Below are 21,895 nucleotides of genomic sequence, written 5' to 3'. Positions count from 1 at the left end.
GTGTGCTCCGGTTGGAGAAGGGAGAGGGATCTGCCGCTGACCTAACGCTGGTTCGTGAGCCACCACTGCAAGTCCTGTGCAGTGCCCTCCGAGATCTGGACGTAGTCGGACAGGTTTCCCCGATGTTGCGTCCACTGGAACTGCAGGTCCCACTGCAGAGCCCGCATATGCCAAGTAGCATGATAGATCAGCAGGAGGCCATGAGGCCCAGCAGCCTCAGGGTCCTTCCTGACCTAAACTCAGGACCAGGGCCGAAAGATCGGAATCATAGACCAAATGTCCCGGACTCGCTGTTCGGGAGGATAAACCCGAAACTGCACCGTATCCAGAACCGCTCCGATGAAGAGGAGCTTCTGAGAGGGAATCAGGTGCGACTTCGGCACGTTGATGGAAAACCCCAGCAAATGCAGGAGGTCGGCCGTAGTCTGGAGGTGGGAGACGACTGCCTGGGGTGAGCCCGCCTTCAACAACCAGTCGTCGAGATAGGGGAAGACAAACCCCTGATCTGCGCAGATGAGCTGCTACCACCGCCATCACTTCCGTGAACACCCGAGGGGCGCTGGTAAGGCCGAAAGGGAGCACAGTGAACTGAAAGTGCTCAAGGCCCACCATGAACCGTAGGTAACGCTGGTGGGCTGGCAGGATGGGGATATGAAAATAAGCATCCTGCAAGTCCAACGCTACCAGCCAGTCTTGCGGGTCTAGGGCAGACAAGACCTGAGCAAGCGTGAGCATCTTGAACTTCTCCTTCCAGGGGAAGCGACTGACGTTCCGGAGGTCTAGGATAGGGCGCAGACCTTTGTCCTTCTTTGGAACCAAGAAGTAGTGGGAGTAACAACCACGACCTACTTCTGTCGTCGGAACGTGCTCGATGGCCCCCTTGGCCAAGAGGGCTGCAACTTCCTGCTGGAGAAGTGCCAAGTGATCCCCTGACATGCGGTGGTACTGAGGTGGCATGGCTGGAGGGGTAGACTCGAAGGGGAGGGAGTAGCCCCGTTGGACTATCTGCAGAACCCACCTGTCCGAAGTGATGGTGCGCCAGTGGGGGAGGTGATGGCGAATCCTGCCTCCTACTGGCGTCTGGTGGGCCTGAAACACCGGACTAGGAAGGTTTTGAGGTGGCAGTGGCAAGAGCGGTGGTGGATTGACCTGCCCGCTGTCCTAGGGACCTACCACGTCGGGTCCCACGTCCGCGGTTGCACTGAGACTGCAGCTGCGCCTGCCTGCGGGCCTGAAAGGAACGAAAGTGGGCGCCTTGACCCTGACCTCGAAAGGAGCGAAAAGCGGGCCCAGAGGGAGTGCGCGTGGTGGCGAGACCCTAGGACTGGGCCATAGCCCGAGAGTCCTTAAAGCGTTCCAGGGTGCTATCCCCCTGGTCACCAAAGAGGCGTGTGCCATCAAAAGGCATGTCCAACAAAGTGTTCTGAACATCCCCGGAGAAGCCAGTTGTTCTTAGCCAAGCGTAACAGCGGAGCGCCACCGTTGAGTAAAGTGCCCTGCCGAGTGAATCGGCCATGTCAAGGCCACAATGGATAATGAATTTAGCAGCATCTCTCCCCTCGGTAATGGCCTGGGAGAGCACCGCCCGAGTTTCCACAGGGTACTGAGGCAGTACCTGTGCCACTGTGTCCCACACAGAATGTGAATAACGGCCCAACAGGCACGCAGTATTCACCGCCCGCAACCCAGAACTGGTAGAAGTGAAAATCTTTTTCCCAAACTGTTCCAGTTTCTTAGATTCCTTGTCCGGAGGGGCAGAAGGGAATGTGCTCGGCGAGGCGGAGGGCTGGGCAACCAGACTCTAAGGTGTCGGGTGTTGTGTTAGAAAGCTGGGTTCGCCCGGCGCTGGCCTATGGCGGCGCACTACACCCTTATGCACAGGAGCCCCTGTGTTGGGTTTGTTCCAGGTACTCAACAGGACGTCAGTAAGTGCGTCGTTGAAGGGCAGCAGCGGCTCCGCAGAGGAGGACGCTGGCTGCAGTACCTCAGTCAGAAGATTGGTCTTGATAGGTACAGAAGGGAGCTCTACGCAACACCACAGAAAAAGTCCACGGAAGAGGGGGACAGTACTCTCCTTCGGCCACCGGTTGTTGAAGAGGCCGGTAAGGACGAGGTGCCGGGGGCAATTGGATAAACGCTCCACCCAGAAACGGAACCGGGGAGTAATAGACCAATCTCGGTTCTGCGCCGTTCGAGGCCGGAGGCGGCGCTGGAGCCAGCGCAGAGGCCGGAGCCCAACGGGTCCACGGGGCCCAAAGGCGCTCCGGAGGGACCCGATGGGCCAAAAAACCAGCTCATGGCCGACAGGAAAGCCTGTATTTCGTCTGGAGTCGCGTGCGGGCCTGGAAAGGGCGGGAAGGCTGCAGGCAACAACGGAGGCTCCATTGGAGCTGCGGGGGAAGTGACCGCCCGCCCCCTCCACCGTGTCCCGCAACCGGTGAGGGGTAGACTAAGAGCAACACCGCTTCTTCGATTTTTTATGGTGCCGTGACCTACCTCTCCCCGAGCCCGACAAGAGATGGTGATGGCTCCGTGACCGGGCCCTCGACCTCCCACGGGAGTGGGACCTTGACCGGCGCGGAACAGATTGCCGGACCTCCAATAACTTTCGGGAACGCTTCCGCAAAGCTTTCGGCGCCTTGACAATCAGGGCATGCCTCGGGGTCATGGGCCTGCCCCAAGCAGAAGAGACACGTCGTGCGGGTCCGCTACTGACATGTTCCGACGGCAGGTCCTACAGGACTTAAACCCGGGCATCCCTACTGCACCAGGAGTCGAGTACTCGACAAGACAAGAGAAACAAGTTCTCTGAAACCAAGTTAAAATATTAACTAGGGGTACCGTTCTCTCTCTGATCTGCGCTTGCTGGCACGGAAAAATATAGAACTGACGTCAGCGTGCGTGGGCGCGTCTAAGTAGCTCCGACGACGTCATCTCAAAGCAGTGGCTACCCTGTAACTGGTGGAGTTGTCTGCAATAACGTTTTAAGTACTGCTTGGCCCACATTAGCTTGTTGTCTTACTAACACATCTACACATTAGTGTTTGGTGAATGTGTGTGGTGTAGACCATGTTGCAGCTTTGCAGATATCAGCAATAGGGATATTTCCTAAGAAAGCCATAGTAGTCCACGGCTCGAGAGTGGAATGTGCTCTAGGGGGTACTGTTAGAGTCTTTTTGGCTTCTGCATAACAAATCTGTATACATTTAACAATCCACCTAGCAATACCTGATTTGGAGATAGGGTTGCCCTTGTGAGGTGGTACAAAAGCAACAAAGAGCTGTTTGGTTTTACGAAATGATTTTGTTCTTTCAGTGTAATACAAAAGAGCTCTTCTGACATCTAAGGTATGTAGAGCTCGTTCTGCAACAAAGTCAGGTTGAGGGAAGAACACAGATATTTCAACCGACTGATTGATGTAAAATGCAGATAAACCTTAGTTAGGAATTTGGGGTTGGTACAAAGAACTACTTTATCTTTGTGTAACTGGAAAAAGGGTTCTTCTATCGTTAATGCCTGTAGTTCACCCACTCTCCTCAATGAAGTGACTGTAATGAGGAAAGCTGTTTTCCAAATGAGGAACTATAGTTCACATTTGTGCATGGGTTCAAATGGTGGACCCATTAACCTTGTGAGGACAATGTTAAGATTCCATACTGGGGCAGGTGGAAGTCTTGGTGGTATAACTTTTTGAGCCCTTCCATAAATGCTTTGATGACAGGCACTTTAAATAACGATAAGTGTTGCCTATTTTGAAGGTAAGCTGCTATGGCAGCGAGATTCAGTCTGATGGATGTATAGGCCAATGCTGACGGCTGTAAATGTAATAGATAGCAGAGTATGTTTTGTATGGAAGCAACAAGAGGGTTGATGTTATTGTTATTGCAATAGATAACAAAATGCTTCCATTTGGCTGCGTAGCAGTCCCTTGTGGTAGGCTTTCTGGCCTCTCTAATAATGTTCATACAGTCTGGTGGAAGGTTCAGATAACCAAACTCTATGCCTTCAGGAGCCAGATTGCGAGGTACAGTTGTTTGGGATTTGGGTGTTTGATTTCTCCATGGCTCTGTGTGAGGATATTGAGAGTTAAATGTAATTTTTGGTGTGGTACGAGAGAGAATTCCAACAGGGTTGTGAACTAGGGTTGACGTGCCCATGTTGGAACCACCAGTATTAGAGTGAGGGATGTTTGCCTGAGTTTCCGAACCACTGATGGAATGAGTGGGAGAGGCGGAAAAGCGTAGGCAAATATCCCTGACCAGTTCATCCACAGATCATTGCCTTTGGACAATGGGTGTGGATATCTGGAGGCAAAGTTTTGGTATTTTGCGTTTTCGGGTGTTGCGAACAGGTCTATGCGAGGAACTCCCCAGGCTTGGAAGTATGGGTGGAGAACTTGGGGATGAAGTTCCCACTCGGGTAGTTGATCCGCAATTTGATTGTTGACTCCTGGGAGGTGTTCCGCTAGGAGATAAATGTTGTGGTGAATAGCCTACCTCCAGATGTCTTTGGCTAAGTGGCACGGTTGGAGAGAGTGTGTCCCCCCCCTGTTTCTGTATGTGATACATAGCTGTCATGTTGTCGGTCCGGAGTAGTACAGTTTTGCCAGAAAGGTGATCTTGACAGGCTTTGAGAGCTAAAAAGATTGCCATGAGCTCTAAATGATTGATGTGACGCAATTTCTGCTGTTGACTCCACGGCCCTTGCACTGTGTGTTGTTCAAGATGAGCTCCCGAGCCAGTGAGAGATGCGTCTGCTATTAATATCGTCTGTGGAACCGGGTCTATGAAAGGCCGTCCTTTTGACAGATTTTGGGTGTTCCATCACTGCAGAGAGTGATGAGTACGGCCGCTTACCAACACTAGATCGGTTAATAAACCTTGTGACTGGTTCCACTGACTAGCTAAGCATTCCTGAAGTGGACGCATGTGTAACCTGGCGTGGGGCACGATCATGATGTAAGATTCCATCATTCCCAGCAGTTGCATAAACACTCGAGCTGGAAGTGATTGAGTGGCTTGAAATTTTGGAACGAGCGCCTGAATGTTTCGAATTCTGGCTACATTGGGAAATGTTAGAGCCCTTTGAGTATCCAGAGTGGCTTTTAGATAATCTTGAATTTTGTTTGGTTGAAGATGTGATTTTAACACATTGATTGAAACCCTAGCTGATGAAGCAGCTGAGTGGTTACGGAAGTGTGTTTGCGACATTGTTGGTAGGTGTGGGTGTAGGAGAGTAGGATCTGCTTCTTATAGTTACCCCCACTTTTTGCTGATGTTTCACTGTTTTTCGACTTAGACTGGCTGGGCTCCTGCTATCCAGGACCCCAGCCTAGCTGTTTTCTCCTCTAAATTGATTGCATGTACTTTAGGTCCACTCCAGATTGGATTCTGGGGTACCCTTATAAGTCCCTACTATATGGTATACTATGTACTAGGGCATTGGTACCCCAGGGCCTCTCAGGGGTTGCAGCATGTATTGTGCCACCCCTGGGAGACCATTCGAAATGACACAACAGGTCTGCTACAGCAGCCTGTATAAGGTGGTGCATGCACCCCTTACTTAGATATAGGTTCACTATATCTACTCCAAATCACTGCATATATAAACCTATCAGTCACCCCTATGGCAGGCCTTATCAATCTTGAAGGCAGGGTGCTGGGTTTTATGAGAGAGGGTGGACCTGCATGAGCAGAGCCCCTCTGCAGCCTCGGGAACCTCTATTCCGGGTTGTTTGTGATGCAGCCAACCATATACTCTTAAGTGCATTATAACCTCGCGGTAAATGCTAACTTTCAAACGGCTGTATGGAAACATGTTGTGTTTGGTGTCAAACACCTTGGAATCATACCTCCATACCAGTAACTGGTGTGGAGGTATGATTCCACCCTCCTAGAGGGAGAAATATGACAACACCGGTACACCCGGTACCAGCTTTACAGAACTTGGCATCACAAAATGGATGCTGCCAGCCACAGACACGAGTCTGCCCTCCTGCTGCTGGATGTACTCCGGCAGGGGAGGCTGGACAATAGGATTCCTGTCACAGAGAGGTGTGACCACCTCCCAGACAGGCTTTGCTGTATTGGTGGCTGGGTGGGTGCACTCAGAGTGCTTTGATGTCTGCACTGGGGGCAAATTTGGTGTCCCTGTGCATAGTCCAGCTCAAACAGCCATTTGCTCCTGCTCTGGCGCGAAACTAGACAAAGGACATGGGTGTAGCCACCCCTCTGTCCTGACCCTCCCATAGGTGGGTCCCCAGAGTTTGTTCCACCCCTTTCTTGGGTATGAAGTAGGAACCCCTGACTACAGGTCTTTGGATTTACCTGGACAAAACTCTGCTACAGAAACCAAGTAATTCGACTATCAACACTACGCTGGATGACTGGAGAATCTCCCTTGGAGTAAAGGAGTTACTCCCTTGCACCGCAGGCATCTGAAACGCATCTGACCGGTTTGCATCTACGCTGCTCCTGAAGGGACTCCAAAGATTTCTGCAACACAGGAGGTGGGTTCCTCTGGTCTCTGATGTTGATCTGTGCTCTCAGCAATTCTGAGACCCGCATCCCTCATGGGGACCCTGCAACCCAAACCCCTGGGCACCGTGTGCATTTGAACCCTGAGGCTGTGCTTTGGGCTACTTGTGGTCCAGATCCGGAGCAGTATTTCCACTGAAGATTTCCAGCCTACACTCTACGAGTGTTCCGTGGGCCGGTATTTTGGGATTTAGCTCGAGGTCCCTTTGCCATCCCTGGTCCGTTGACCTGTGGGTCCCTGAGAAGGGAACTTTAACTTTCAGTGGTCTTTCCTGGTTGCTCCAGACGTGCCCTGACTCTCCATCGCTTGGGGAGTTCCCAGGACCTTGCTGGTCCTCACCGAAGCATCTTTTCTCCGACCGTGTGGGTTGCAGTTGCCAAGGCTTGTTGGTGTTCAATCTGGACACTGATCCCCCAGCACTCGACATCCTTCGTGGGACAGCTCGCCTGTGGACTTTGGTCATCGCCGACATCTCCTGGTCCCCCTGGCTGCAGAGTCGAGCTACACCTCTTCTCACCTGAAACACACAACATGGGTGGGCATTCGTCTATCGTGCCCCGGTCACTGTGAAGTGACTCAGACTCTGTCTCCTCTGCTTTCAGGTTCTTCTCAGCTCCGATCCAGGCTTGGATCACACTGGACACTTCTCATCTTCCCGGCAGCAGCACTTTTCCACATCCCACCATTGAAATCAAAGAGCGTTTCCGACACCACTTGACCCCTATGCACCCGGCTCTCCTGGGATAGGTAACATGGGTACCTTGGTACTCTCAAGGGTGCTGGCCTTAGAACCTTCTATGTTCCAAAGGGTTTGCTTGAAGTCCTCTCCTAAGTGTCCTTAATCTTTAAAATTCCAACCGCGACTTTCCCACAGAGTTGTACGGAGCTCGCAGCTGTGTTGTCACACTGCACCCGGCCTCCGTGGGTCACGTGTCAGTACCTTGGGTGGTTCTTTGGGGTCCCAGCCATTCTACGTGCTCTAGGCACTGTGTCTAGTCAAGTTGTGGTTGTTATACCACTTTCTTAGTATATGGTTTCGTATCTCCCTGGAGCCTACTGTGTATTGTGCTATTTACTGTCGTTCTAGTGCTTTAATATTGTGTATCTTGTTCTCTAATCTCATAAAGAGGTTAGTAGAGAGGGTTTAGTAATATATATATATATATATATAAATATATATACACACACACACACACACACACACACACCTTGTGTGGTTCTCCTTTCATTTGGTCATTCGGGAGGTTATAATCTGGTAAACCAAGCTGCTTTACATTCCTTCGAGACTTAGCCTGAAGGCTGCTGTCCATAGCTACCACTAGGATAGCTTTCAATAAAGGTTGTCTTTAACCTAATCATCAATAAGGGTCGTTTGGACTGGTGCAAGGTGCCCACTATAACTAGTGGACAGCATATACCAGGCCACCTTCTCACAGCGGGCTTTGATGAGCTAGTCGTCCTGATAGGGGAAGACATGTATGCTTTGTCTACTGAGATGCAACGCTACTACCGCCAGACATTTTGTGAATACTCTGGGGGCAGTGGTGACTCCGAATGGGAGCACCTTGAATTGGTAGTGTTGACCTGCAACCACAAACCTGAGAAATTTGCAGTGAGCCGGATGTATTGTAATATGAAAGTAGGCGTCCTTTAAATCTAGAGTAGAAAGAAAGTCGCCCTTTTGCAAAAGAGGTAGTACCTGTTGCAGTGTTTCCATGTGGAAACGGTCTGACTGTATGTAAAGATTTAGTTCTCTGAGGTCCAATATGGGTCAGAGAGCCGTCCTTTTTTGGAATTAGAAAGTAAAAGGAGTACACGTCCGACCCTTGCTGTTGTGGTGGTATGGGCTCTATGGCTTGTTTTAGTAACAGGGATTGTTCTTCTTGTTTGAGAAGGTCTAGGTGATCCGGGGAAAGTCTGTGCGGCTTTGGGTGAATGTTTGGAGGAGTGTTGATGAACTCCAGGCAGTAACTAGAATGGACAATTTGGAGAACCCATTTGTCTTTTGTTATTGACTGCCACTTTGGTAGAAATTGTGACAATCGTTCCCCCACAGGTGTTAAATGGTCAGGGGGAAGTATGGGCAAGTCCCTGTTTTGTATTGGAAGGCGAGGTACGTGTATTGGAACCTCTACCTCTACGCTTGCCATTGTTTCCTCTGTAATTGCCTCGGAAGTAACCCTTGGAACTTGAGGGCTGGTTAGTGCCCTTATAGGTGGACGCCGTGTCTGAGGAAGTAGTTTTGGATCATGCTCGATAAAATAAGCGACAAAGGAACCACGCCATTGTGGAGACTGAAGTGCTCCCATGGATTTAGCCACTTCAGTATCCTTCTTCATTTTGTCCAAAGAAGTGTCTACCACTGGCCCAAAGAGGTGTTCCTTGTCAAAGGGTGTGTTGAGTATGAAGTCTGAACTTCCAGTTTATACCCTGAAATGCGCAGCCAGGCGTGTCTTCTTAAAAGAACACTAGTGTTCACCGCTCTGGCAGATGTATCAGCAGCATCTAATTTGGTTGTTAGAAATTAAATGCCCCTACCGAACCATGCCTTGTGCTTTGGATTTGTGTTCTTGAAAGAGAAACTGATGAGTTGTTCCATTTCAACCCTGTGTGTGTGGTCATAGCGCGCTAGCAACGCCTGTGTATTGGAAATATGCCAGAAGTTAGCAGCCTGGGAGGCTAACCTCTTCCCTGAAGCACCAAGGAGTTTAGACTCTTTATCTGGGGGTGGTGCATCTCCAGTAGTCTGAGAGTTTGCCCTTTTACATGCATTAGAAACTACTAGTGAATCTAATGGCATTTTACCTTTTATGTAGACTGGATCTGATGGGGCAGGCTTGTATTTTTTATCTGCCCTTGGGGAAAAGGATACGTGCCCTAACAGGATCCTTAAAAATGTCGTCTACATGTCTGACCATACCTTTCAACATGGGCAACATGTGTGTAGACTTTTGTCTATCTTGTAGACTCTCTAAAAAGAAGTCCTCTTCAAGGGATTCTCCGTGTAATGGGACTACATGGTAAGTAGCTGCCCTACATAACAACTCGACAAATCCTACACTGTAATCTGGTGAGAGGGTCTGGTAGGATATATGTCCGGGTCATTGTCAGTGGGAGAGTCAGCATTATAGTCATTCCACATATCTCCAGGTTGATTATCATCATTATTATCCCCATCATCCTGAATGTCAGGTGTGTGTGGTGGTGAGTGCTCAGGTGAAGTTGGCAAAGGTATAGTCTGGGGTAGAGAAGGTGAAGGAAGAGGAAGAGAAGGAGGGAAAGGATTTGTCCCGACAGTTTTTTTCTTCAATGGTATGTGGTATCCCTCTTCAGTAGTAGCACCTCTTTTTAAAGTCACTTTAGTGGTGATATGTCCAGTTTTTGGTGTATAACCAGGATTTTTTGTTTCGGATCCGGTTGGTCGAGTGGCTCACCTAAAACATGTTTTTTGGGTGACTTCGGCATCTCTGTGTGTTTCGGCTCCGAATGTTTCGGCGCCGAAGATTTTTTGGTCTGAGTTTTTGGATCCAAAGTGTGTTTCGGTGCCGACGGAGGATGTTCGGTGCAAGACGTTTTCTTCGGCTCGGTGCCCGATTAGGCATGGGGCTTTTCGGAGCCGGAAGGCTTTGTACTATGCTTCGGTGCCGATCTGGAAGGCAGGGCTTCGGAAGCTTGTTGTCGATGCCCACCGAGGTCCAAGGGCACAGATTGGTGCAGAGCCTTCTTCAATGGAAGTGGAAGGTGAAGCAAGGTAGAGGTTGTACTTGCGGTACCTTGTCCCTGTGGGATATCTTCATCCTCATCAGAGCTGTCTTCGGAAACTAAATGTCTTCCTGTTCCTCATCGGCTCCGGTGGGCTCGCCGTCTTCCTTCTCTTGTGATTGAGGTCCGAAGAGGTCTGGAATGGAACCTTCTTGTTGTCTCTGCATGTCGCATAGCCGGGCCCGACAATCACAAAGGGTCTTTTTGAAGCAGAAAGCTCAGCACTCGTCTCAGTGGTCTTCTCGATGGTCGGGTGACGAACACAAGTTGCACACCTCGTGTGAGTCGGTGCGCAGGTATTTTGCGTGGCACCGAGGACAGAACATGAAAGGAGTTCGTTCCAGCGACTGCGAGTCAAACCAGAGGCTAGGCCCGACGGCCTACCACGAGCTCTCCAATCGAAATTTTGATAGGAATCACAATCCGCGAAGAAAAGGGAACGCAAATTAAAACAAAACCGCCGAGTGTGAATTTAATACACGCCGATAAGGACCGAAGGATCAACGTCAAACCGGAGCGAATCACATCCGAAACCCGAAGGCGGAAAAAAACAATCTGAAGATGGAGTTGATGGCCATGTGCACTATCATCTAAGGAAGGAGTCCCCTACCTTGTGACTAGGAAAACTTATTTCAACAAAACAAAGTGAAAACATCCGGACCCAACACTAGATGGCAACCTTATGCTAAGCATGTGATCTACAGCTCACATGCCTCGCACAGGGGGTTTTGTAAACTATTTTTATACATAAGGGTTTTTTCTTATTTTTTTTGCATTTATTGTTATGCAATTTCTGTACACATCCTGCAATCACTAACCTTTATACTGTTATGAACTTACATCTATGTAACTTACAAGCCTGACATCAGGGAGGAAATACATTTCTACAATGACAATTTGTGAAAAGGACTGGTAAAAAAAAAATTAATAAATGGTTAAGAATAATTAATTTCACTATTGCCAAATATTTAATTTGCCCTTACTGGACACTGTAGCACTGAAAAGAGCTATCTGGATACTCCAACTGAAAAGGCTGTTGACTCTCCACGGTTCCAAACCACCAAGCATCATCAATTATACTGCGAAACCGATCACCTGTACCAAAAACACAAAAAAGAAATCTATACAATGATGTAAATTGACTCCCGGATTCCATAATTTCTGTGTTTAACGCTAAAGTTTGTATCAAGGTCTGTATCACAATTCGAGAAAAGAATTAACAAGAACTATTATAGACTTACATATACTTAAATATGCAAAATCATGCGCCTTTTAAATATGAAAAGATGTACTATTATAGGGATGTTGGGTCTGGTGGCTTAGTGGACTAATGCGACCACTGTAGTGGCCTGTTTTTGACCTCATGGTCACAGGTTCATATCCTGACAGGTCCACTCAGCCTTTCATCCTTCTGAGGTCGGTAAGATGAGTTCCATTGAGTTGGGTAAGATTTAAAATCTGTTATTCAGCACGAAGATACACTTCTGGGTGAAAGTACGCTTTACAATTACACGTTATGTTATGTTAATCTAGTGTCTGCTTCAAAGTTTCAAATGAGAAGCAACCATTGACACTACCTTTATAAATGCAAATTTGCATAAAACATTTTCATTCGGAAATACGAAAGTAGGGATATATGAGGCCTAAGTGGGCATACACTTGGCTTAACACAATCCTACCTTGTGCCTAAGATCATTGCAAGCATACTTATTCTGATCTTGGCTTTTAATAAATAATTGGTGAGCTGTTGCAGATCTCAGCAGAACAATTGCTCTTAGCATTTGATGGAACACTTGGTATGTGGAGGAAATAATAAACAGATATGGCTTTGTCTCAAAGCACACTTTTTGCAAGACATTACTTTTCTTGCACAAATAATGCTCCATTGCCAAAGTGAGGAGGTCCAACGCCAAAAAAGAGAGACCTCCTATTGAAAACTGATCTAGCCTCACTATAAGAAAGAATTTGGAGGGGCGACCCTATTTGTGTAAAAGCATCCTCACCCACTAGGAGCACTAGTGGCATGATTTATCGTCTGGGTGTGAACGTTAGAAAGGGCAGCAAACCTAGGATTAACTATCAAACAAGAGGATGTGAGCTTGACCCTTTCAGGTCCCCTGCTTCCAACAGACATTAACATTGTACAAACAATTGCCCGGACAAAGGATTTGGATACGCTTGCAGAACTGAAACGCAACCGTATTAGGACTATTTTACAAGGAGTCATCATGACTGAGTACATAGGGTCAAACGCTGACCCTAGGGGATTATGGGTAACCAATGTCCCACGGATCTTCCTTGAGGATGCAACTTTAAGGAAGGATTCAGCACAAATAGCCTGGCTTTGCACACTGGACTGACTTATTCTAGTAATAAAAACAGCCAAAATACTGTCAGAGGCATTGCTTATAGAAATACAGACCAGTGAAAAACTTAAAGACAAAAGTTACCAACATTAACCTTTTCACTGCTAGGCCCTCCGATGCTCCCCCTTCCCCTGCCCCCCCCCCCCCCCCGTGCTAACCCATTTTTGGGGGGATATTTGAGGTAGTTCGCACTAAGGCCCCTGTAACATTTTATCCACATATGGAATCCACACCAAATTTGCGTCCTTTTATTCCAACATATTGAGGATTCCAAAGGTACCCAGTGTTTGTGGATTCCCCAGGAGGGGACCAAGATATTGGCCGAAATACGGCTAATTCCGGTTTGTTTTAGGAAAAATAGGGAAAAGGTGCTGCAGAAGAAAGTGTCTGTTTTTTTCCTTGCAAAAGGGATCAACAAAGAGTTGGCGGTGTTAAAATCACCATCTTCAAAGCTTTCAGGAACAAGCAGACTTTTGGCAGAAAACCAACAATTTCTACAGTTTTGGCATTTTACTTGTGCTTTTAACGTCCTTCTAGTTAGTACTAGAAATGGGTATGAAATCAATAATGGATCTTGGATAACTGTACATTTCTGAAAAGTAGACAACATTCGGAATTCAGCAAGGGGTCATTTGTGTAGATCTTTCAAGGTTTTTCTATAGAAAGTAACAATTTGTGCAAACATTTTTACCTGTAACTTCTTGTAAGCATGGCAGATTTTTTAAAGCAATCTACTGTTAAGTCCTTTGGACCTGTCTGGTTGCGGGGATATATAGGACTTGTAGGTTCACCAAGTACCCCAGGTACCCAGAGCCAATAACTGCGCTGCATCTTGCAATGGATTTTCATTGTGTACTGTACAATTTATTTGGTCAAATATAAAGAGTGAAAAATAGGTACCAAAGAAACCTATATATTTCCAAAACGGGAACAAAATATAGAGTTTTGAAGCAGTGGTTATTTGCACATCTCCGAAATTAGGGGTACCCATAAAAGCATGTGAATTACAGGACATTTTTCAAAATGACTTCTTTTTTACACATTGTCTTAGATTTGGAAGGCAGAAATGCAAAGAAAGCTGATTGGTATTAACACTTGTCCCCACCGACCACGTTTCGACTATTACGGTCACTGATAGTCGGATTCCTTTGGGGCTCGGGCCGCCGGCGGGTGGCCCTCAAGACCCTGATGAGGCCGAAGGAGGAGGGTGGGCTTGCGGTGCCGGACTTCGAAAAGTATTACTTAGCGGCGCAGCTCCAGACCTTCACCCAGGAGATCGCTCGGGAGTTCCGGGGCCCCGAGGATAGGAGGGGAACGGGCATGGCCAGGCATGTTCTCTCCTTCATAGTGATGAGGCAACGATTGGCCTTGCAGGACTTGTCAATGGAGGAGCGGACCGTTCGCCTGTGCTGGAACCGAGCTCACGCCCGGGGCCACCAGCGAACACCGTATGCACCCGAAATACCGCTGGGGATGCTAACGGCTTTGCCCCATGGGGGTGATTGGTCGCGCTTGGCGACCTGGGAGGACGCAGGTCTGCAGCTCATCGGTGATCTATATGAGGACGGGACGATCCTGCCATTCCAGGAGCTCATTGATCGCTTCGGGATTCCCCGCGGCGACTTTTTGCTGCACTCGGCCCTTGTTCGAGCGATCCAGGCGCACTGGCGGTCCGGGCAGGCAGAACCCCCTTTATCCCCGGTGTGCCAATACGTGATGATGTCCGCGGGCACGGTAAAGGCGGTCACTTGCCTTTACGGTAGACTGCTCAACGAGGGGCTGGCTCCCCTCACCACCCTGAGAAACCGATGGGAGGAGGACATTGGCAGGGAGATCCCAGAGACGACCTGGGCTCAGTTGGTGCGGCGAGCCTGGAAGGGCACACGCCACGCCCGCTTTCAATTAGTCCATTATTATGTGCTCCATAGAGCATATTTGACCCCGGTGAAAATCAGGCGATATTTTGCTACGGCATCGGCGGAATGCCCCAGGTGCCCGGCCCAGGAGGCGGACCTTCTCCACATGCTGTGGGCCTGCCCGGGACTGTCGGCCTATTGGGAGGAAGTGGGGAAGACCCTGGAGGAGACGACGGGGCGATCCCTTTCGTTGGATGCGGCGGTGGGTCTCCTACACTGGTTCCCTCATACCCCCAAGAATAAAATATCTAGTAAATTCATTGATTTGGGGCTGCTCCTTGCTAAACGGGAGGTGACCAGGAACTGGAAGGCACGGGCCGGCCCGACGGGGAGCCGGTGGCACAGCGAATTTTTGAAGTGGGCAGCAGGGGAGAGCACGCTTAGATACCAGCTAGCTTGGAGGCAGCGTAACGAGAAGGCTGAGGAGACAGCGCTGGAGTGGGAGATGCTAGTGCAGGCCCTTAGGGATTATTGCGCCCCCGGCGACGCCGAACGTGAGGAAGCGGCGCGCCCCGAGTCCCATTAGATGGTTGCACTTCTTAGCTTTATTGGTTTTCCCTATGGGTCCTCTAGAAGATCCGGTTGCGGTTGATGCCGCGCGCTGATGGCGGGGGGGGGGAGGGGTTTTCCTGGGATTGGGGTGTTTTGAGGGTGGGGGGTTCTTTTGGAGTTATAGGCTTGTTTAGAAAAGCAGATGAAGGACAATGGATCTTCCGGGCCAACCCCGACATCCTCCGGAGCCCCCATTGAATTTCGCCGCCCGACCCCAGGGTTGTGGGCTGAATGGCTGTGTAAGCAACATCCGGAGGGGGATGGAGGGTTGTGTTTCAATGCTTTGGTTTGAGATATAATGTTGGCCGATCATGTAACGATTTACTGATTCCTGCAATAAAAATAATTAAAAAAAAAAAAAATTGGTATTAACACTTGTTCTACTATTCTGTGTTCCCATGACAAAAATGGTACCTCACTTGTGTGAGTAGGCCTAGTGCCTGCGACAGGAAACGATCCAACACGCAACGTGGACACATCAAATTTTTCCACAAGTGAGGTACCATTTTTATTGGGGAACTTGGGGAAATGCTGGGTGGGTGGAAGTTGTTGGCTACCCGCAGGATCCAGAACTTCCCATCATAGATATGGGAGGAACTTAAAAACAAATCTTTTTACAAAGTCTGAGGTTTGCAAGGGATTCTGGGTAACAGAACCTGGCGAGAGGAACACAAGCCACCCCACCCTGGATTCCCTTTGGTGCCTAGCTTTAAAAAATGTACAGGTTTGCTAGGTTTCCCAAGGTGCCAGCTGCACTAGGGCCTAAAATCCACAGCTAGGCACATTGAAAAATAAAAGTACAGTGACTAGTAAGCTTTCTGCTGCCCTGGGAGGGGGGGCAGATCAGGGGTGACTGCGCGGATATGCTCTCAAGGGGGGCCGGCAAGACTGTGGCTATTTTTGTGTGGGGGAGAGGTCAATTGGTATGTCCATTCTGGGCAGCCCCCACCCCTACTTATTAAAAAGCCAGCATAATCCCTGGCGCCTAGTGGGGTCTCTGCCCCCACCCTGATCTATAATTTAAAAAAAATCTGCCCTCCCCCGGGGAGCAAATGGTGGCTTCTACAGAAAGACTCAAAGCGCCCATTTGGAATGGGGGAGCAAAGGCCCGGGCCCAAGGGGCCACTCACCCTTCCTGGTGTCTAGCGAGTTGGTCCCTGCTTGGGGATCACCCTCCTTCGGCGATCTCCAAGCAGGGATCCACTAGGGAGGGGTATCATTAGAAAGGGGAGATTTGCCCCTTTCCACTGTTACCTCTCCCGTGTATTTCGGTGCTCGGGGGCTGAGATAGCCCCACGAGCACTGAAACAGTGATACTGAAACTAAGTTTCAGTTCAAATTTCAATATAATAACATCAGTGTGCGCCATGCGCACAATCGTCATTACAACAAAAGAAAAATGATTCGAGGGGATGGGGGGGGGGGGGCTCTTCCCAAACTACCACGGCAAAAGGAAAGGAAATCCCTCTCATGTCTGCAGCAGAGAGATTTTGTGCTTGTGTGTGCATGACAGAATGGTTCAGTCATGAGCACACAAGCACTGGTGCTCATGACGGAACCATTCCCTCATGAGCACTGAAGGGGTTAAGATAAGACTAGACGAAATAAAGAAATGACAGAATTCAAGGACTTTGACAATGCAAGATACAGAAGTTCTAAAAAGATGTGAAAAGGGTCTCTTTAAAAACAGTTTATCTATACACCAAAAGAACAAGTTACTTACTTCCCATAACGCTTTATCTGGTAGAGACTATCTAGCCGCAGATTTCTTACTTTAGAATAATCCCCAGACATCACACTGGATCCGGAAACCTGTGCACTGGTAGGTGGTGTGGCTTGGTTCCACATGGCGTAGTTGGAAGTGACGTGTTCAGAGCCTATATAGAAAGCAAGTCAAGTGCGATGACGTCAGTTTCTCTTCGCTACTTTTCATACCAGAAACACAAAGCCACAAACAACACTGACCACTGGTACTTTAACAAGGACTTTTAAAGGGGGAAACAATCCTTAACTCTGAAATCCATCCACAGAGTGGGGAGGATAGATGGGTCGGTAAGGAGTCTGCTGCTAGAAGGAGTTTCTCCCAGATAAGGTGTTACTGAAAGTCAGTAACTTCTCCATCTGATAGAGACTTCTAACCATAAGATTCCTTAGCTTAGAATAGATACCCAAGCAATACTTCCCCAGAGATGGAACTTCAGTACGGATTAGACTATGAAGTCCTTTAGGGCCAAAAGGGCAAAGTGACCCTCACACTGGAACGGACTGTCCAGGCAGTAGAGCTTCATAAACGTGTGCAATGAAGCTCACGTTTGCTGCCCAATAGATATCCAGGACAGGAATAACGCAAGCCAACACAGTGGTGGCAGCCTTGGCTTTGGTAGAACAAGCTTGAAAACCTTCAGGAGGTTGCTGTTAGGCCAGTTCATGGCAGATGTTGATGCAGAGCGCTATCCATTCTGAGATGGCCTGTTTCTGCACCGTCCTCCCTTTCTTGGCTTCGACGTACCCACAAAGAGTTGATCATTCATCCGGAACCTTTTTGTTCAGTCAATGTAGAATGACATTGCTCTTTTTGGATCCATTGGAATTTCTCCTCTTCTTTACAGGGGTGAAGCAGTGTGTAAAAGGTAGGCAGAGTGATGGACTGGCCTAAATGAAAGGGAGTTACCACTTTTGGTAAGAAGGATGCTTTAGTTTGAAGGACCAGTTTGTCTGGATAGATGGTAAGGTACAGAGGATGTGCCGACAGTGCTTATAGCTCACTAACTCACCGGGCAGATGTTATCACCACCACCAGGAAGGTAGTTTTATTGGGAGGAGTCTGAGTGGGCAGGTATGTAGAGGCTCAAAAAGGAGCATGCATTAGAAATGTGAGGACTAAATTAAAGTCCCAATGTGGCATAACAAAGGGTGCAGGTGGGAATACATGTTGGAGACCTTTCAAAAACCTATGTACAGTACGGGACTTGAACAGGGATGGCTAATCTGGCAACTGCAGAAATGTCGAAACAGCAGAAAGATAGTCCTTTAACGTGCAAAAGCAGAGGCCTGCTGGGCTAACGTAAGAATGAACAATAGAACCTGGGAAAGGAGTGCAGAAAGAGGGTCAAGTTATATGTCTGCACACCATGTCACAAACTTGCACCAACGGCAGGCTTATACCATCTTAGTGGAGGGACACCTGCCTAATAAGAAAAAATTAGAGGTTTTGGGTAGAGGGTCGAAAGCTGTCAACTGTACCCGCCCAATCATCACACATGACAAAGGAGTGTTTTCAGGTTCAGAATCCTGCTCTTTTACTGCGACGGAAGATCCTCCCGAAGAGGCCGTCTGATCAGAGGACCGATGCTCACGCTGTACAGCTCGGATACCAGACCCTGTGCCCAATCCGGAGTCACAGGAATGACTTGGGCCCAGCCGTTCCCAATCTTTGAGAATTTCTGGCCAGGAGTGGTATTGGTGGAAAAGCACACAGGAAGCCTGAGCTTCACTCAAGATGAAAAGCGTCGCCGAGTGAGAGCAGCCATGAAAACGCTAGTGTGCAAAAATGCTGACATTGAACGTTCTTGATGGAGGCGAACAGATCTATCCAAGGCTCTCCCCATTCTTGGAAGAGACCCCATTTGTGATACGATAGGCATTGATGGCTGAGTTCGTCTGGCCTGGCGTTCAGAGCCCGTGCCAGGTGTTGAAAGGCTCCACAACCCCACCTGCCCTGCTTGTTGAATACCATATGGCAGTGGTGTTGACAGTGAACACTTAAACCAGCCTTCCCCTGATTCAACTAAGAAAGGCCTTTAATGCCAATCGGATCCCTTGAGCTCCAACAGATTGGTGTGGAGTCCAGATTCCGCTGGAGATCAGTCCTCTGTCCTCTGATCTCCATCGTGCACAGAGGGCAGCCCCATCCTAAGAGTAATGCACAAGTTACTTACTTGTGTAACAATATATCTGTAAGAGACATTAGTTAGTGATAGATTCCTTACCTTAGACTATCCCCAGGCGTCAGACTGGATCCGGAAAGTTTTTCGTCAGCAGTACCCCTGCGCGTTGGCAGGCGTTGTGGTGCGGCTCTGCGTACGTAGCTGGCGTCGTAGCCTCCGAGATGACGTCATCGGAACTACTTAGACGCGCCCACACACGCGGACGTCAGTTCTGTACATTACTTTTCCGTGCCAGGAATGCAGAGCCATGCCAGAGACCGACTACGGGTGCAATAGAACTAGGGCCCTGAAAGGGATGACCGGAACCCTAGAGAACAGTTTGCAGAACAGGGAGGATGGGCGGGCGGTAAGGAATCTATCACTAACTAATGTCTCTTACAGATATACTGTTACACAAGTAACTTGTGCATCTGAAAGAGACACGTTAGTGATAGATTCCTTACCTTAGAATACATACCCAAGCAACACCAACCCCGGTGGTGGGCCTGCGAAGTGAGATTACACCAGAAAGTCACGGAGAACAGAACGGCCAAAGAAGCCATCTCTCCGGACTTGACTGTCAAGGCAATAGTGCTTAGTGAAAGAATGCAGCGAGGCCCAAGTGGCTGCCTGACAGATGTCCTGCAGGGGGACACCGCTTCCCAATGCAGTAGTAGCTGCCGTCGCCCTGGTAGAACGTGCGCGCAGCATTATGTAGGTTCCTTTTTGGCCAGAGAGTAACAGGCGTTAATGCACAGGACAACCCAGCCTCTGTGTTTTGTGTGGTACGCGCCAGCGCTAGCAGCGAACCTCCCACTTCCGATCGTCAACGCAGCAGCACTTCCGGTGATCGCTGATTACGCCGCACAGACGCTGTACAGACGCCGCTCTTGGTAGATGCATAGGCAGCCGAGTATCGAGCCAAGAAAAGGGCAAGCAAACTATCGGAACGACCAACGGACTTACCGAGGACCGCGAGCTACAAATCCGTCAACCCGGGGACGCGAGCCAAGTAACATCGTTAACCTCGATTGCAATGTGAACCAGCAAAAACAGCGAGCTGTCATTTGAGAGACTTGAGAGACATGAGAGGCTCGGAGGAACAAAGGGTAAATGCAGCGATCTATGGTATTTTAATCAGCAGTAAAAGGCATTGAAGCCCTATGAGCAGGAGAAACTGAACCGGAAGCAGACTGGGGAAGTTGATAAAAACTGAGAAGCGGTGGAAGTGGTGGAGGTAGAGCGCGCGCCCACAGACCAGAGGTAAGTGGAAAAGTTAGTGGAAAAGTTAGTACATACCCATATCTTTTTAAATAAACTTCAAAAAAAAAAAAAAAAAAAGAGAAAAATAAGTTGTGTATATCCAGGAGGAAAGTGCGGCAAGGAAGTAGAAGAAATGGCTCCAGGGAGAGCTAAAACGAGGAGAATTCCAAAAACCCTTAAGAATATAGGAGATAAAAGCCAGGGGAGGGATGATAAATCCACGTTGCCAAAAGATTTGAACGATACTAATGGTGATATGGTTACACCTTCTGGGAGTAAAAAACCGGCAAAGGAGCTTATTCCCCCCCTGGGCGCAAGTACGCAGAAAACATCGTCAATTTTGAAATTGGCAGGCGCAATAAGTGGGTCGGCAGTTTCAAAATCTATTAAGGACTTTATCGGCAAGCATTTTTCGAAGGAGAGATCAGATAAAGATGTGAGCGCGATAGAGACACTTTTAACCATGGAGGACGATGCTGTACCAAGCGTGGAGAACCTGAACCAGACTAATTTTAGTATCGCGGAGATCCCGACGGAACCACGTTTGTCTTCCTCGCCACGGTTATTCCAGTCGCTACCTACTCAGAACAGAGACGTAGAGGTGGAGGAGGAAGAAAGAACAAAACAGAGTAAATCCTCATGTGATGAAGACCCTGCCCAGAGGATATCAAGTATGATGGGGAGAGTAAGACTGGAATTTTCCAACGATACCCATGTTGACTTATCAAGTCTCCCCCCCCATGGCCTGGAGGTGACAGGCTCATCCAGTTTATCCATGCTTGAGGTTATGCTGACACTGCAGAAAACCTTACAGGGAATTCTTGAAGTATCAGCTGTAAACAATGAAATTTTAAAAACACAAAGCAACCAGTTAAGGGCCATAATTGGGGAGCTGACACAGATTAAAAATGTAATGCCTTGGTTAGTAAGAGCTGTAGAAACACAGGAGGAAATAATTGTGGATAAGGGGATGGATGTGGTAGAAGCGATTGGTCCTAAGGAGACTGAACCATCAGTATATATATCTCGTTGCCCCATGATTATAAAGAGACTTGGGGAAAGGTGGGGTAGAAAACAAAATACCTGGGGGCGAAGAAGGGGAAAAAGGGCCCCACCCAGAAACCCACCTCCAAAGCATCAGGAGAAAGTTAAGGGGGTAAGTTTAGAGCAAAGGCCAAGGAAAAAGGATAAGGTAGTAAGGCAAGGAATAAAAAAGCTAACTTGTGAAGAAACAGGAGCGAGTATCGGTAGACCTGGGGGAAAACTAGGAAAAAGTATGGCAATGAGTCTTAGAGGGACTTGGCGGAAACACCAAGGTGAGAAGGAGGTCGTAGCCCAAGAATGGGGGATGGAGTTGCCAGCAGTTGCAGGGCCCAGTAACCCAGCCCCAGTGGTGACGTGCAGGATTAGAGGTAGAGAAGAAGTAATCTATCAAAGAAGGGAAGAAATATTAGAAGAAAGACCATTAGATTTGCGACGAGTTAGGCCCATAGATACATGGCTATTTTTAGAACCAATAGGTTATAGAAAGGGGGGGAAAAGAGCTAAGAAATTAAACCCCCTAAATCGTGCC

At 48.6% G+C, this 21,895-nt stretch overlaps 1 protein-coding gene across 2 annotated transcripts in view; it reads right to left on the bottom strand.

Annotated features, from left to right (window-relative positions):
* BRWD3 (bromodomain and WD repeat domain containing 3) overlaps positions 1-21,895 on the bottom strand; it is a 1,513,493-nt gene that overhangs the window by 501,254 nt on the left and 990,344 nt on the right. For both annotated transcript variants that reach the window (XM_085607835.1, XM_085607833.1), the window contains one exon: positions 11,283-11,394. In XM_085607835.1, coding sequence (XP_085463961.1) covers positions 11,283-11,394 — 112 coding nt within the window. The remainder of the gene's footprint in view (positions 1-11,282; positions 11,395-21,895) is intronic.

This window comes from Triturus cristatus, chromosome 5_2 (genome assembly GCF_964204655.1).
Source record: "Triturus cristatus chromosome 5_2, aTriCri1.1, whole genome shotgun sequence".
Lineage (NCBI taxonomy): Eukaryota > Metazoa > Chordata > Amphibia > Caudata > Salamandridae > Triturus > Triturus cristatus.
The sequence above is the reverse complement of the archived record's forward strand: the minus strand, read 5'-3'. Positions and strand labels throughout refer to the sequence as shown.